At 42.7% G+C, this 18219-nt stretch overlaps 1 protein-coding gene across 1 annotated transcript in view; it reads right to left on the reverse strand.

Moving 5' to 3' along the window:
- The window catches only part of SYNE1 (spectrin repeat containing nuclear envelope protein 1), a 994076-nt gene that overhangs the window by 159717 nt on the left and 816140 nt on the right, over positions 1 to 18219 (reverse strand). Inside the window, exons 122-124 of the mRNA XM_033936910.1 lie at positions 16565 to 16799; positions 4472 to 4666; positions 2162 to 2287 (exon numbers count right to left, since the gene is read on the reverse strand). Coding sequence (XP_033792801.1) covers positions 2162 to 2287; positions 4472 to 4666; positions 16565 to 16799 — 556 coding nt within the window. The remainder of the gene's footprint in view (positions 1 to 2161; positions 2288 to 4471; positions 4667 to 16564; positions 16800 to 18219) is intronic.

Below are 18219 nucleotides of genomic sequence, written 5' to 3' on the forward strand. Positions count from 1 at the left end.
GAGGACATGTGGCCCCACCCCATTCTGCCTCTAGTCCCGCCCCCAAACACAACTTGTCTCTTCTTCCCTGAGTCCATGCCATGTCTGGAGGGTCTCCGAGCATGCGTGGATATGATGTGATAATGTCACAAGCATGTGCGCATATGTGTGATGTCATCACATTGCATCTGTGCATGCTCAGTGGATCTCCAGATGTAGCCCTGAGCTTGGAGCCTTCCAAAACCCAAACAAACTGCTGAGTTTTGGAAATCCATCCAGGCACCCTGGACAGTCCCCTAAAAAGTGGACATGTCTAGATTTTCCCAGACATCTGGTAACCCTAGATTTGGCCTCATTTGTGAGTGGGGGGAGGCTTGGTGTTTAAGAGCGTTGGAGCTAAAATTTTACAAACAAATTGGAGGGTGGTAAGATTATTACAAGATAACTATCCTCTTCACTTTGAGTAACTTTATCATGGGGGAGGGTTATTTTTAATGCAGTTATCAACTTTAAAGATTAGCATGTATACTTAATTTCTATCTCCTTTGAGGCAGAGGTTGAATTTCAGGTTTTAGTAGACATGTATGAAACAGTATTTGGAGGAAAACAATTTGAATATAATGTTCTTTCATTTACACACTAACATCAGTGGAAACTAAGCTGTTATGAATACATTGAAAAAAAGCAAAAATATTTTTGTCATTGTTCCTTGCAGCGACATGCTATCAATAATTCAGTAGAGCATCATGTCACATGCTCTATGTAAAAAATATGCTCAGAGATATTGAGACTATACGGAGACTCAGCCTGAAATATAGCCTTACCTTCCAATCATTGCATATATTTCTGCAATTATGTTTTAAAATTTTCATGGTCAAGTGAATATTCATAAACTTCAGTGAACTTGAAAAAAATAATAATAGTGCAATGAACTTTTAGCTCCAAGGTGACTGCATTTTGATCCCTTCCTCAGGGAACCCAAATCAACTCTTCAAAGCTTATATCAATGGATCATATCAATAGTTAAGTCTCTGTAGGTTGTAATTAGATTGTCCATTGAATTTCTCAAAAAACTTTAGCACCCTTTTAACAAACTGTGTATTCTATTCTTTGTAGATGTTAGATAATGTTAGAATGTATGCTATCTAATCTATAATTGGCTAATACTCTTGATCTCTTGGGGAGAATGTTTGAATGTAGATAAAAATGGACTATTACAGAAAAATTGAAATAATGGACATCAGTATGAGCCCGTAGCATACAACGAGAGATCATTGGCTCGGGCTGTAACTCATGGGGACCAGCACCAGACCATAGGTCTAAATGAGAACTGCCCCATACATCATTTAGTCCTATTTAATATAATCAATTTAATCAGAGTCCCATCTGAATCTTAATCAAACATTCACACCAGGGAAAAAGGAAAATAAAAAATAAAAAAATAGATAAAACTCCCAAAATCGTCACTGTGTCAAAAATAGTTAAAGTGCAAAGTGCTCACAAAAGAAGTTCATGATAAGATTGTTCAATAAAAAGTATCATGCTAAACTAAGGGCTCCTTTAATGAAGCCGTGTTAGCGGCTTTAGCACACGCACCTTTTTAGCGCGCGCTAACCCCCCGAAAAACTACCACCTGCTCAAGAGGAGGTGGTAGCGGCTAGTGTGACCGGCAAATTAGCGCGCACTTTTACACGCGTTAAACTGCTAACGCAGCTTCGTAAAAGGAGCCCTAATATTTAATTCCTTTTGAGTTGGGAACAAGTGAGTATATCCCCTAGGAGTTTGGATTGGTGAATAATTAGTTTCCTTGGTGTTGTGTGATTGTGGAGTAAACCCCATTATTTAGCCTTCTCTATTGAGAATATTGACCTCTATCTGCAAGGAGGAAGAACCAGAGTTAGTATCAAGCAGCAGTGTTAGGAGAGAGGAGGGACCTCCCTCTGATGTTGACGTTGGCCCTCCCCACTCGCAGCAGCTGGCCTATGAGGTCACATCCTGTTGGGACCAGTCAGCAGTGTTGGAGGAAGGAGGAGCTATCTCACAGCTTAACTTATGGGCCGGCGACATCAAGGTGCTGAGTGTTTGGCACCCTTTAGCGCCAGTGCCCTGGGCCAGAGTCTCACCTACTCCATAGGTTATGCCAGCCCTGCCTGTGAAGCATTAAAGGCTACCCCAGCATTACCTTGCAACGAATCTGTTCTGCATGCAGCTCATCATGATGATAAGGAAGAGGCTGGGCCAGCTTTTTCCTGAAGGCCCTCAGCTTCTCCAGGGAGTCTGCTATCCCTTTCTCACATTTTTCCCAGTCCTAGAGCAAAAAGAGATCATTAATTTCTTGTACCATTTCAAAAATTAGGCTCAGCATGCAGTAAATCAGGCTGCCCCAAAGATCCATCTGTCAGAGTGAGATATTTGCTTAAGAAGAGTACACTCAGAAGCCCTTACATAAGATTCATGAAGTAGGCCTACAGGACATGAAAGCTTTCAGTCATTTGGCTAGGCAAAATCCAGAAGTTGCTAGACTACACATTGAGAATTAACAATGCCAAGTAAACAGAAGCTGGTAAAGCTAGGCTTTTGAATAGCTTTTTTTTTCTACAGTAGAGGTAATGAATATGAAAAAAGTTACTTCTCTGTAATTCATTTGTCATGGGCAGGTAATAACTGTTCTCCTCCTCCTTTTTTGTGTGTACAGGAGCCTGCTAAAGCTTGCTAGCTTAAGGGACATATATCTAGTGTAATTCCATCATTGTCTTTAAGCCAGATTTTAGTAATCGGGAATATGTATGTTTTTATCTATCCATTTATATTTGAGCATGTACTAACTTCTGAAGCACTGACACTCTGGACTCCTGATGCGGGCTTATTAACCAAAACACAAACCGTGTAGAGTCCATGCATACTTAGACAATGTCCTGTATGTGCTATATTGGTTACCATTAAAGTAACCAATATAATTTGAAGACCTGGCTCACTCTGCTTATTCTTTGGACAACACCAGTATAACAGAGGGTGCAGTCTTGTACTATTCAGTATTTAGCTCTAGCATATGATACAGGTTAGACTGGTGCAGCTGGCTTTTTAGTTTTGGTCCAGCCTGACTCCCACAGTGCCAGACTACAACTAGTGGCTTACTGGCTGAGTCCTGTGACCATGTCTTTTTCCTGGGTTTTGTCCAAAGACCATTCCCCAGTGGAGTTTAGGGTGCTTTTAGCTCTCTTGACATGGATCCCTGCTTGTGGGCAGAGGCCCTGAGTGGCTGGCACAGACCCTTGGAAGCCCCTTCCAGTGTGGGGTTGAATCTCTGTTGCTCCCCTCTCCTCTGAATCCTCATAAAATGGAACAGCCAAAAAAAAAAAAAAAAGTAGTAGAGGAGAGAGCTTTTGCAGCATTTTTTCAGCTGCATAAAGTTAGGGGAAAAAAAGTGAAATCAAAAGCCAGAATACAGTTAGGTCTACAGGAGCTCCTGCATTCTATTGGGATGATAGAGCCTGCATACCTGTGCATATTTATAGGTCATTTTATTGGAGGTTCTTATGCATAGTAAATGTATATTGGTACTAGATCCCAATATGTGTCATATTAGGATAAAACTTGTATTGAAAGACTAGCACTGTAACTATGGCAAATTTAACCTGTAAACTGTACATTTGTGTAATGGTACTGGATCCCTAGTGTGTGTCTAGTTTGGATAAAAACTTGTGTAGAAAAAAAATATAACTATGGCAAATTGTTACCTGGAAACTCTGTATTTGTTGGTAATAGACCCCTAGTTTGTATCAAATTAGGTTACAACCTTGTGTTGTAAACTTGTTCTGTAATTATGTCAAATAGTAACCTGTTAACTATATAATATTTATGTTTAACCTGAAACACGTTCTGAGCTCTTTGGGGACAACAGGGATAGAAAATGAATTAAATAAATAAAGATATAACACCAAATGATATGTTATAGTCCAGGGGTAGGGAACTCCAGTCCTCGAGAGCCGTATTCCAGTCAGGTTTTCAGGATTTCCCCAATGACTATGCATAGCAGTGCATGCACATAGATCTCATGCATATTAATTGGGGGAAATCCTGAAAACCCGAATGGAATACGGTTCTCGAGGACCGGAGTTACCTACCCCTGTGTTATACCGAAGAGACACTGCAAAGTTCACGTCAAAGTGAAAGTTCAAAAAAAGATGTCACCAGAACTTACTTCCGTCTACTGATTGGAGAATATAAACAATTGATGTGGACACGTCTAGCAGGATAAGGAATTTAAAATTTTTATTAAAGTGCCTAAAGCACTTGTTTTCATAGGCCCTACCAAAGGGTTAATCCTGTCCTGCATATATACACTTGAGACACAGTAGGAATAGACCTCAATAAGAATTAAAACAAAGCTGACATACTCTGGACACTCACAAAAAAACTCTAAACTAAACTAAAATGGAGCCATGCCACCATCTTAGATGTGTTTAGAAGCGGGATGAAAAAGCACACTTACTTTGAGCAAGAAGGCAAGTTGTTTCTTCTGTTCCTCTAAGCGCATGCTGGCCATTTTCCAGCGCTCCTGTATCTCAGTGAGCTCAGCCTGCAGAGAAGCCTCTGCCTCACTGTCAGCAGTCAATAGCAACTGTTTCCCAGCTTCCACAGTTAAAATGTAGCTCCCTTGCTGCCTCTGGAGGACCTTTTCTTTCAGCTGTGAAACCCCGAGGAGAGAGTTAGCACCCAGACCCTTTCATGTCATGTAACTGTCAAAATCAATGTGTGTCCTATTATGATGGAACATTAAACACATCAACAACCCCAGTTTAAGATAAAATTATATAGTGGGTTCCTCAGTTGGCTAAGAGTAATGTAGTTCAAGTTTTAATTTTAATATACCGACCATCTACATGCACCTGGCCAGTTTACAATGCTAAAAATGAAAGGTTAAAATAAATTTTTATAGGGGGGGAAATGTGAACATTAAATAGACAAATTACAAATACGAACATGAGCTTGAGGGGAAAGGGGGAGGGGAAAGTTAATAATTACATCATTAAAAACAAATTAATTAAAGGAAGAGGGGGAGAAGGATAAAATACCAGGAATGGAGATCGCTTCTTAAAAGCGGTTCATGTTTATTTTGCAGACTGTTGGAAAGGAAATATTTAGACGCTATGGTATGCGTCTTGGAATAAGAACGTTTTTAGTTTAGTCTTGAATTTGTCGAGTGAATTTTCGAGGCAGAGGTGAGGTGGCATAGTGTTCCATAAAGATGGAGCTATAACGGAAAAGTTAGTTTTTTATTAACTCACAATATAGCCAAATTCTTAATCGATCCAAATTTTATCTTCTGCTGAACAATCATGAATTTTAAAACTTCACCAAAATTTTCATTTGTCATAGTGCAATACATTAATCCATATATTTTTTATCCATTTGAGTTTCTTTATACTTCCATGTATTTTAATTTTTTTCACTTTTCTAAAATGTAAAATTCTTGGCTATTTAAAAAACATCCCAACAAACAAATGTAGAATAAGTTAGATGGAACTATAAAGAAACTCAAATGGATAAAATGTATATGGATTAATATTGTATATTACATAGTGACTAATGAAGATTTTGGAAAAGTTTTAAAATTTATGATTGTTAATCAACAGAAGATACAATTTAGACCAATAAAGAATTTGGATATGTTGTGAGTTAATGAAGAACTGCGTTATTCTTAAAATTATATGGTAAATCCTCAGATGATTAATCTTAAACTGAGGTTATTGATGTGTTCAATATTGTAGTATTATTCCAGTTTAATAGGCAACAAAGTTATGTAGACAACAAGGGAATGCAGCCACACTTGTTGGTGAAGACCTCAGACTGATCCTGTGTGTCATTGCTTTCCCTGAGCAATAGTAAGCTTTTGGCTTACTGAGCATGTGCAGGACTCCTGCCTTCAGTGGCTCCTCCCCTTGTTACTCAATTTTGTCTCTAGCTGAAAAATATATATCTTAGAGGGGAAGTATGGCTGCATTCTCCTGCTGTCTATAGAGAACCTCCATTACAGGTAAGCAACTTCGCTTACTCTGAATACAAGCAGGAGAGATGGAGGTGAGTCCCTAGCTACTTTGTAAAAGGATGTTGGTGATAGATCAAGGAGCAAATAGATTCTGGATGACATATTGTTGAAAGCACACAATCGGTGCTGTGCTCTGGTCTAAGCAGGAAAGTTCAGTAAAAGTGTGAACTGAGGACTAGGTTACTGCTTTGCAGATATTCTGTATCACTGTTGAATGAAGGTGGGCCACTGAAGAAGCTGTTGCTAGAAGTGGTGTGTGTTAATCCTGTCAAGAAATGATTGATTTTTTTTGAATAACAGAACTCTATGCAATGGGAAATCTATATGGAAATGGTTTGTTTGGAGGCTGAAGGTCCCGGATTGGCTGAGTTGTAAGTGATAAAAAGCTGATTGGTAGAGGGCTGCAGTTCTCCTGAGACAGAAAAGTAGCACTGTTCTGGAGTCAAAGGTATGGAATTGGTGACCTGCTGGAGAGCCATGCAAAGGAGGCACAAAGGATGGTGGAACAATGGTTTGCTTGAGATGGAATTCCAAACAACCTCAGGAAGAAATCTCAGGTGCATATGTAGTTGGACACAATTAGAAAAAAATTGAGTGTAAGGATAGGAGGTCACTAGTGTTTGGAGTTCAATTACTCTTCTTGCCAATGTGATAGCTTTGAGAAAAGCTATCATCCTTATGAGGTATGTGAGAGAAGTGGTGCCAAGTGGATCAAAAGGGTGCGCAGTCATGAGTTGATTAAAAAAACGCTGAGATCCCAAGGTGTTGTGACAGAATCAGGAGTTCTTGCACATATGACACACAATTGCTAGGTTCTCAGTAGACCATGAACAACCATATTGGTTTCCAACCCCTGGGAAGGAGTGATGTAGTGATTAAAGCCACAGCCTCAGCACCCTTGCTGCTCCTTGTGACCCTGGACAAGTCACTCAATCCTTCATTGCCCCAAATACGTCAGATATATTGTGAGCCCAGTGGAACAGATAAAGAAAATGCTTTAGTACCTGATTGTAAACCGCTTAGATAACTTTGATAGGTGGCATATAAATACCTAAACTAAATGATAGACCGATATCACAGATTAGTGGAGGTGCACTGAAAGTGTCTTGATTCCTGCAATCGACAAATGGAAGAGGTAGGTGTGGTATTGAACATGTGAGGGGGGGGGGGGTTGATACTGGGAAGTGTGCTAGTGGAAAAAAAAAATGTGACCATTGAAATTGATAGAATCTCACTGACTGGGAGACTGGAATGATGACTAGGATGCTCCTTTCTATTTCCATGCAGCTATGAGGAGGGCTGGAAAATTTAGGGTGGAGAACCTGACCATTGTGCTGTGTGAGGAAGGCGGGGCGGGTTCCGAAAGAAAACAGTGGGGCAGTAAGAAGATCCAGAAGAAAAGGAAACTAGATTTTTCTGGGTCATGAATGTGCAATTGGGATGAGACATGTGGAGACTCTAATGACTTTCTGAAGGTCCCTGGAGATAACCGGGATTGGTGGAAAGGTATCCCAGAGATGGTCCATCCAATGGATATTTTAAGCATCCTGGGCTATGTTGATGCACCGGTCAGAGTGAACAAAATCTGTGGCATGTTGTATTATCTGGTGTGGCAAAGACGGCTATGACTGGGGTGCATCACCTCCTAAGGAGCCATTTAAATATGTGGGGGGGGGGGAGGTGAGGGGTTCTATTGTTTTTTGGGGGGAGAGGGGGGATTTTTGGGTTTAGAGGGGTTGCTTTGTCATATACTGAAGAGACACGGTATATCTTTTGCTTGATGATTAACCCAGATTTCTATTTTTGTAGAGTGCTTTTTGCTATTGTTCTTGCAGTTTGTTGCTTTTTTGCATTGTATTTTTGCATTTAAAAAAAAAAAGGAAATATGTTGGTATCAAGGGACCATTTGTGAGGATCAAACTTGCAGCTGAGTGAGTCCACTGTCACATTTGAGTGTCCTTGAATGTACTCTGTCTGTGGATCTGCTCGGAGGGGCAGAGGAAATCACCTGAGGAGGTAGGCTGCTCTGTAAAGGTGCAAGGACCCTGAACCCTCCAAATTGTTGATGTAGAACAGCGTCACCTGGTTAAACTTTCCCATGATCATTAACATATGGAAGCTCAGAGTAACCTTTTTGGTGCAGAATCAGGAGTTTTTGCACATATTTTATTTTATTTATTTTATTTCTTCCATTTGTGCGTCGCACATACCTATACAAGCTCTAGGCGACATTACAGAGGAAGGGGTTAGAAGAGGGTAGGGAGGACTTTGGAGGGCAGGAAGAAGTGGAGAGGAGAGAAGTATGTATAATATTTCATAGATAGGAGCACCATCTATGTAGATATCTAAATGAATTAAAGGAATAGAAGGGAGGAACCGTTAAACAATAGAATTCAGTAAATAAAATAAAAAGAATAGGGGTGAAACCAATGGAATAAAATTTAAAATAATTCATAAACTGGAAGAAAAATTTGAAAAACAAAATCAAATAAGTCTGGCAGAAGTCCAATTTCCTGAAGCAGCTCTATTGCCTCAGCATATTTTAAATAATCCCAACGGGAAAAGTCCAGACGGGACAGATATCAGCTTGGGCTTTCCAGCTGCTGCAGCTCTGACTCATCACTTCCAGGAAGAAGATGCACAGAGATAGAACAATCCAGCGCATATGACACACAGTTGCTAGGTTCTCAGTAGACCATGAACTACCATATTGGTCCTTCTTTCCTAACTGAACTAAGAGGTATTCTGGCTCAGACAGGAGGGTGATGACAACTGTGAGAGCATGAGTGAGAGATGAGCACAGAGCTTTCACAGCTAAACACCAGTATAAAAGTAAAACTTCGCCAAATATGTAACTTCTCCCTAAAAACAGGGGAGATCCCAGAGGACTGGAAAATAGCGAATGTCACGCCCATCTTTAAGAAGGGATCAAGGGGTGACCTGGGAAACTACAGGCCTGTAAGCTTGACCTCGGTTCCAGGGAAGATGATGGAAGCAATGGTAAAGGACACAATCTGCGAACACATAGAAAACAATGGACAACTGAAGGCGAGCCAGCATGGCTTCTGCAAGGGAAGGTCGTACCTCACGAACTTGCTGTACTTCTTTGAGGGAATAAACAGCCAGATGGATAAGGGGGAATCCATAGACATCATTTACCTTGACTTCCAAAAAGCCTTCGACAAGGTACCTCACGAACGGCTACTTAAAAAGCTGTGGTACCACGGGGTGCAAGGGGATATCTACCGATGGATCAAACACTGGTTGGCAGGAAGGAAACAGAGGGTTGGAGTAAAAGGCCAATACTCAGACTGGCAATGGGTCACGAGCGGAGTTCCACAGGGGTCGGTGCTGGGACCTCTACTGTTCAATATATTTATTAACGATCTGGAGGCAGGGACAAAATGTAAGGTTATCAAATTTGCTGATGACACCAAACTCTGCAGCAGAGTTAGAAACATGGAAGACTGTGAAGACCTGCAAAGGGACCTATCGAAACTGGAAGACTGGGCAAATAAGTGGCAAATGAGTTTTAACATAGAGAAATGCAAGGTCATGCATGTAGGGAAAAAGAACCCGATGTTCAGCTACAAAATGGGGGGAACACTGCTAGGGGTGAGTAACCTTGAAAGGGACCTGGGGGTGATGGTCGACACATCACTGAAACCATCGGCACAATGTGCAACAGCCTCAAAGAAAGCAAACAGAATGCTGGGCATCATCAAAAAGGGTATTACAACCAGGACGAAGGAAGTCATCATGCCGCTGTATCGCGCAATGGTGCGCCAGCACCTGGAGTACTGTGTTCAATTCTGGTCGCCGTACCTCAAGAAGGACATGGCGATACTCAAGGGAGTGCAGAGGAGGGCGACTAAACTGATAAAAGGTATGGAAAATTTTTCATACGCTGACAGGTTAAAAATGCTGGGGCTGTTCTCCCTGGAGAAGAGGAGACTTAGAGGGGACATGATAGAAACCTTCAAAATCCTTAAGGGCATAGAGAAAGTGAATAAGGACAGATTCTTCAAACTGTGGGGAGCCACAAGCACTAGGGGTCACTCGGAGAAATTGAAAGGGGACAGGTTTAGAACAAATGCTAGAAAGTTCTTTTTTACCCAGAGGGTGGTGGACACATGGAACGCACTTCCGGAGAATGTGATAGGCCAGAACTCTGTACAGGGGTTCAAGGAGGGTTTGGATAGGTTCCTGGAGGATAAGGGGATAGAGGGGTACAGATATAACTTGAGGTAGGTTATAGAAGTAGGCTAAGGGGATAGAGGGGTGCAGATATAACTTGAGGTAGGTTATAGAAGTAGGCAGAAACCACTTCAAGGTCGCAGACCTGATGGGCCGCCGCGGGAGCGGACCGCTGGGCGAGATGGACCTCGGTCTGACCCAGTGGAGGCAACTTATTATGTTCTTATGTTTTCAAGGCATAAAAGACTGTGCAGTGCTCTAGGTGATGGATGAATAGGAGAAGTTGTTTTTCCCCGTTTCGGGGCCCACTGGCCATGGGTTCAGAGATGGTCCAAAAGGGCTTTCAAGCTTGTGGTTGAGGCATGCGTTATGATTGTATGATGAGGTGGTATAGGCTGGACTAGGTGACCTTCCTGAAGGGAAGGAAAAAGCATCCACCATAGCAAAGATATGTTAATAGATTCTGGACCCGGAATCAATTGTGAGAGATGCTGAGATCATTGAGCTGAATGTAACATGAGGTGCTACTGTAAAGGCCTCTAGTGAAGTTATGCATGTGGAATGCGATAGAGCAGGGGTCTCAAAGTCCCTCCTTGAGGGCCGCAATCCAGTCGGGTTTTCAGGATTTCCCTAATGAATATGCATGAGATCTATGTGCATGCACTGCTTTCAATGCATATTCATTGGGGAAATCCTGAAAACCCGACTGAATTGCAGCCCTCATGGAGGGACTTTGAGATCCCTGTGATAGAGGGTTGCTGCTATGTGGCCTAGTGCAGGGATTCCCAACCCTGTCCTGGGGGACCACCAGCCAGTCAGGTCTTCAGGATATCCCTAATGAATATGCATGAGAGAGATTTGCATACCTGCCACTTCCATTATATGCAAATCTCTCTCATGCATATTCATTAGGGATATCCTGAAAACCTGACTGGCTGGTGTTACCCCAGGACAGGGTTAGGAACCACTGGCCTAGTGGATGTAAAATGTGGCACGCAGGCATTTGTTGAGGTATGGGAAGACTAAGTGCTGCTGTTTGCAGAGGTGCGCTGCCATTATTGTTAGACATCGTGGTAAGACTCATGACATAGAAGAGAATGTGCCTTGCATTAAGCTACCCATCTGGGTATCCCAACGGATTATGATCTAATCATTTTCTATCTACCTAATAGCTGCAATTGGTTCCTTAGCTACATAAGCTGCACTGGAAAAAAAAACAACAACCCCAAAACATTAGCATCCTATTTATGTTATGTGAATATTCTAATGTGCACTTATTAGGCATTTCTTACGCGTTATGCTGACACAGTGGCATAGCCAGTCAGTCAATTTTGGGTGGGTTTTAATAAAGCAATCGGTATCTGTGAAATGGTGTTTGTATGATTTTGTGTTGCAAAACATGTGGCACCTTCAGGTTAAAGGAGAATGGAATATTGATAGTGAAGCAGTTGGAGGCAATTTGCCAGTATCCTAAGAGCTAACATAGCTCCTTAGCAGATGTTGCTAACTTCCTACCAATGGAGTCCAACAGCCTTGGCTCTGTCCTTTGAGGAACTCTGTTGATTTTGATTTTTTTATTTCTAAATCCAAAACCATAGAGCAGGGGTAGGGAACTCCGGTCCTCGAGAGCCGTATTCCAGTTGGGTTTTCAGGATTTCCCCAATGAACATGCATTGAAAGCAGTGCATGCACATAGATTAGAGAATGACACGGGGAAAAAATCTGTCCCCGTCACCGGCCCACCATCCTTTGCACCGCCCCGTCACCGCCGTTCCCTTCACCGCCCCGTCACCGCCACTGCCATCCCATTCACCGCCCCGTCACCATCCCCGCTGCATCCATATAAGCCTTAGTACTGTAATATTTAGCTTATTCCTTTCTTATAAATCAAAGTTCCTGCTGCTGAACTAGAGAAAGAGATGTTCAGCTGGCAGGGCTTTGTTTATACATTTTTATCAACACAACTAATATACTACTTTATCCTAAAGCAAAAAATAAATAAATAAATAGAATTTTTATTTCTACCTTTGTTGTCTGGTTTCTGCTTTCCACATCTTCTCATTCAATTCCTTCCATCCACTGTGCGTCTTCTCTCTGCGTCTTCCATTTGTTGTTACTGTGCCTCTCCCTTCACACCCCCCCCCCCCAATTGGTCTAGCACCCATCTTCTTCCCTCCGCTCCCTCATAGTCTGGCATCTGTCTTCTTCCCTTCCAGCGTCTTCTCCCCACTCTGTCTTCCACATTTCCCTTCAGGGTCTGTTCATCTCTACCCTCTTTCAATGTCTGTTCTATTCCTTTCCACCACCACCCTTCCCTCCCTCCTTTACCATCTGTTCCTTTCTACCACCCTTCAGCTCCTCTCACGTGGCCTATCTATCTACCTTCCTCCCTCTTATTTTCATGGCACGTTACAATGTAATTTGTGCAAGCCACTGGAGCCTGCGAGCTCGGTCCCTGTCCCATCCCCACAAACCATCTCGCTTCTGTGCTCCTATTTTCCCCATTTCTAATATCTCCCCTATGTATCTGCCTTTGCCCCCCCCCGTGTCCATATACCATCCCCATGGCATGTCCCCTTTATGTCTCTGTCCCTATGCCCCATGCACATAATTTCCCCTCTTTCTGTTACCTTCCTGTGTCCAGATTTCCCCTATCTTCCTCTTCCATACCAGTGTATCTCTTCTTTTCAACCCCATCTAGCTTTTTTCCCTCTTTCTCCCCCCCCCCTGCTTCTAGCATCTGCACACCTGCCTGTCCTTCCCTTTCTTTCCTGCTGTGGGTTTTTCTTTCCGTCTTCATCCCCTTGGCCCAGAATCCTTTTCCCTTTCACTCCCTCCTTCCAGTTTGAGCCGGGAACATGGGAGATCGCACGGTCCCCGCAGCCCACACCCGCCTGCCCAATCGATCCTAGTGATTAGCCAGCTCTCTCCCTTCTCCTCACCTTAGTTTGTAGGTTTTGTTTTTCGGCGACCTGCATGCTTTCCCAAAGAGCCGCGCACGCGCGGCTGCTCAGTGTTCAATCTTCTGCTCTGCTGCAACTTCCTGTTTCCGGTTGCGTCAGAGCAGAAGATCGAAACTGAGCAGCAGCGGGTGCGCGGCTCTCTGATAGCGTGTGGGTCGCCAAAAAAGAAAACCTACAAACTAAGGTGAGGAGAAGGGAGAGAGCTGGCTAAACACTAGGATCGATTGGGCAGGCGGGTGTGGGCTGCGGGGACCGTGCGATCCTTCATGCCTCACTGCGAGGACAAGACCATTCACAAGGCGATGAATGGCCTTGTCCCCGTCCCCGCAGCGACTGTTAGTTTTTGTTCCCCGTTTTGGCGGGTCACCCGTGGCTAAATGAGGTGGCCACGGGTAAACCACCACCGTGTCATTCTCTAACATAGATCTCATGCATATTCATTGGGGAAATCCTGAAAACCCAACTGGAATATGGCTCTCGAGGACCGGAGTTCTCTACCCCTGCCATAGAGGGATGTGGTTGATAGCCTGGAGCCTTTTGCCCTTTATATTTCAACTCTAAACACTTTGAAGGTAGATGAATCAAAGAAGGTGGCTGCTAATTGTTAAGCTGAAGATCTTTAAAAGTTCATGGTCAGGTACTGTAAAATTGTCCTTGGAAGGGATAGCACATAATTGGAGAACAGCTAGAAAATATCTCCTATTTATTGCTGCAGGGTTAATATTTAGGGTTCATAGTCATTCGCGTGCGAGATTTAAGCGTGCCCACATTGCAGTGCCGACAATTCAGCGCAAGACACCAGCGCGCCGCCTAAAAAGTGACTTTTAAAGAGCTCCGACGCAGGGTATGAGCGGGGAACCCCCCCAGTTTACTTCATACTCTTTGCGTAACTGTTGGGGGGGGGTTGTAACCCTCCATTGTAGAGTAAACTTAACTTTTTCCTGATTTTTTTGGAAAAAGTTAAGTTTTCTCTATAATGTGGGGGGTTGTACCCCCCACAACGGCAGCGCGAACAGTCTGAAGTAAAGTGTGGGGGGATACCCCCACACCCTCCGTCGGAGCTCTTTAAAAGTCACTTTTAGGCAGCTCGATGGTGTCTTGCGCCAAATTCTCGGCGCTGCAATGTCGGCGCGCTGAAGTCTCGCACACTTTTGTGCCGTCATCAATATTTAGTGCTAATAAAATTGATTTTCTTTCTTTTTTTTTTTTTTTAAACAGAAAAGCAGGAGAATAGCAGATATTTGTGGCTCCTGCAACAAGGCTGCAGTATTCTGCACAAAAGGCTGAACAAATGTAAGAAAGATATTGTTTGTACCTGAACATGCCCCTAATAACAAAGTTCTGGAGTAGGGAATGGTAGAGAAGGTGGTAATTTTGCCTGAGGGGTTCCTTTCACACTGGTCACTTACTAGATGGTGAGGTTCTGATTTATCATTTGTTTAATTTTATTTGGTTGTCTTACCTGCTGTCTGCTCAGACAAGAGGAAGCAGGTGGTGAAGGGGTACCTGGAATGAGCTGTTTTAGAAACTGCTTCATGAGTACCTTGTTGCCTAAAATTTTGAGCCAGTTGCAGTTCAGTCTCTGTAAGCCTATAAGAGAAGTTGTTGAAAGGCTCAGTGTTGTGGGGTGAGAGCAGCGGTTCCTGAACTGAGTTCCCACCACCATCACTGAAGCTAGGTGTGGGAGGGCGGTAGGAGCAGAGGCTAAATGGACTTCTAATTTCACATCCCCCTGCATGGCCGAACCTGAGCTCCGAGGGGAAGGGAGCCTGCTAGTGGGGTTAGGTTGTTTACCTTTTCCTGTAGACTGTTGCTATCTTAAAGTGGGAAAGGACTACGACCACATGGACCACAGGAGCCTTCCCAGTCTTTGTGTAGTGCCTCAATGTTGGGGCAGACCATGTGCTGCCTTCATGTACCGGTGTTGTAATGGCTAGCAGCGAGGGAGCTGAACATTGGGCTGTGCTGACAACTTTACAGCCTTCTCCGTGAGTTCTGTAGTCCTTCCCTGGTCTGAAGGCGTTGGGGATTATCAGTTCACCTCCCCCAGCCATGCAGAAACAGGGCCTTGGGGGACGGGTGTAACTGAGGCAGCTGGTGCCTGTGGCAACATCATGCCGTTGTCCAGAATGGACTGTTGTCAGCACCACGATGGGAGAACTGCTGAATTTGAGAGCAGCAGTTCCTGTAACCTCATTGCTTCTGGTGCTGTGGCAGCGTCGATGGAGGGTTGTTTTTTTTTTTTTAAGAAGTCCAGAGAGAGCCTGCTGAAAAGGACTAACTGAAAAGGCCTCTCTTTTTTTTCCTTTTTAATATTCCTGAGAATAGAAGTATATGTTGTTTTTCTTTTCTGTGGTATGTACGAGAGAGAGAGGAGAGCTGCAACCGTTTTGGAGTGACTGAAGAAAAAACTGAGTAACAAGAGAAGTAGCCACTGCTCAGGAAGCCAAAAGCTTACTATTGCTAGAGGAGGGCACCGGCACACAGAGTCAGTCTGAGGATTTCACCAATACGAGTACGTGTGCCTGCATCTACCTTGCTTGTCTCTGGAGAATCATATTATACTACCATGGTAGTACTGCTATTATGATAGAAGATGATATCCCGTGGTCAGCGACGATACCAGAAATTCAATTTTGGTGCCTTATCCAGCAACTGGCACTGAATTTCTGGTCTGCTTTTGGTCAATTGAGACGTAGCAAGCTATACCAATATTCAGTGGCTTGCCAGCTAAGTCTCAATGGCCAAAGATAGACAACACTTTTAGGCGGCTCTATCTGGTCACCAGTCACCAGCCAATCCACTCAGCTGGATATTTGGCATCTACACACAGGTGAATAAAAAAGCTAGCTGAGTGCTTGCATATGCATACAAAATACTACCTGATACTTCACAAAGTCTGATTGACATTCTCCCCAAAATGTAATTGCAACAAGTTTTTTTTCTTATGGAAATTATGGCCTTTTTATAAAATTAAATGTTATAATTTCCAGAAAGTGCAATTGCTTACCTGTAACGGGGGTTCTCCATAGACAGCAGAGGAATGTAGTCACATTTACCCTCTCTCCTTCCCCTCTAAGATATATATATACGATTTCTTCAGCTAGAGAAAAAATTGAGTAGCAAGGGAAGAGGCCACTGAAGGTGGGAATCCCTGCACATGCTCAGTAAGCCAAAGGCTTACATTTGCTTTGGGAGAGCACTGACACACAGGATCAGCCTTAGGACTTCACCACCAAAAATAAATATGGCTACTTTGGGTTTTATTTAAAGTTCATTGCTCTTATTGTTGAATTTATTTCACCTCCAAAGAGCCAACATCTGAATTTAAACCCAACCAAAACAAATTAAGGTTAACGTTTACTGTTCAGCATACCTGTACTTCATCCAGAAGGGCCCTGGCCTGTTGCAGTGGGATAGGAATACTGCTCAAGCCGCCTACAGGCTGGTAGGACACCTCCACCAGCCACTTACGAAGCTTCTCTGCCATCTCTCTGTAACGTTGCCATTCGCGGATTTGGCTGTCAATGATCCCTTTTCTCTGTTGAGCCCGACGAATTACTCCCTGCCACTGGTTACTGAGCAAAGCCAGTTTTAAATTGAATTCATCTCTTAAGAAAAAAAAATTGAAACACAGGTCAATCAAACGACAAGTAAAAATTTTTTAATAAAAAAAGCTGATGAAATTATGTATGTTAAATCATTGCAGAAACTAAGACGTGATCTGCAGCCTGAGCTCAACACAAAAGTCACCTGTGCTTCTCGGTGCCTTTCCTTTATTATCATGATAGACTCAAACTAGTTTATATTCCGACATCAGAAAAGGAGAAATGTAGACTTACCTGTTCATTGTTTTTCTTGAATCCTGCAAAACCAGTCCAGATGTATGAGTTCATGTCATCTTGCGATGAGATGGAGGAAGAGAGAACAACTATGCAGTGATATTATCACTGCCTATAAGTGGCTGAGCCCACCTGATGTACTCCAGTAATTCTACCAAATCAACAGATCTAAAAGCAACAACTGAACCCCAAAGGCCCAAATTTTAAGTATTAGCAGACCTCTCCAAACCCAGCCAACGCTCACCAGGAGTACTTGGACAACAGCAACCATCAACCTTTCTTGTATCGTAGTAAAAACGGAAAACATATATCATAGAAACAAGAGTGGAGAAAGAGGGAAGCTTTTCCATTGAACTCATCTTTGACAAAATATAATCAATTTCAGAAATCTGGCTTCATGGATGGTGTTTGGACTGGTATCACAGGATTCAAGGAAATTAATAGGTAAATCTAAATTTTACCTTATCCAACAACCTGCTAGACCAGGAATTATAAAAGGTATCTGGATGTTAAATTGGATTTATATCTCATGCTCATTTTACACTGATATGAACTAGAATGTGTGAGATTGGGACATAAACTTTATTAACTGCAAAAAAACCCCCATCTTTTTACAACACTTAAGGTAGTTCACTACAGTTTTAATGATATATGATAAATAATACACCCTGACAATTATTATTTTTGGGAATATGAAGTGTATGATATAAGAAGCCCTAGGATGTTATTGTGATTGACCATTCCCATATTGTGGGAAGACCCTCAAATAAAGCCTTGGTCGCAGTATGTGTCTTGTTAGAACATAAGACTAGCCTTACTGGGTCAGACCAATGGTCCATCTAGCCCAGTAGCCTGTCCTCACAGTGGCCAATCCAGGCACACACAGTTGAGGGCTTCCATTTATCATGCAAATGAGTAACTGACATCTGAAGTGTTACATTTTGTTAGTGTTAAACTAAGGTCCTCTTTTACAAAGGTGCACTAAGCGTTTCAGCATGCGTTTAGGGTGTGCTAAATCAACGTGTACGCTAACGTGTCCATAGGATAACATGCATGCGTTAGCATTTAGCACATGTTTAGTGCGCACTAAAAAGCATAGCGCACCTTTGTAAAAGAGGGGGTAAGTTTTTTAATATTTATTTTGATAGCTTTCTTAGTAATAATAGGTTCTAGACTGAAAAGCATTAGA

This window comes from Geotrypetes seraphini, chromosome 3, assembly GCF_902459505.1.
Source record: "Geotrypetes seraphini chromosome 3, aGeoSer1.1, whole genome shotgun sequence".
Classification (NCBI taxonomy): Eukaryota; Metazoa; Chordata; class Amphibia; order Gymnophiona; family Dermophiidae; genus Geotrypetes; species Geotrypetes seraphini.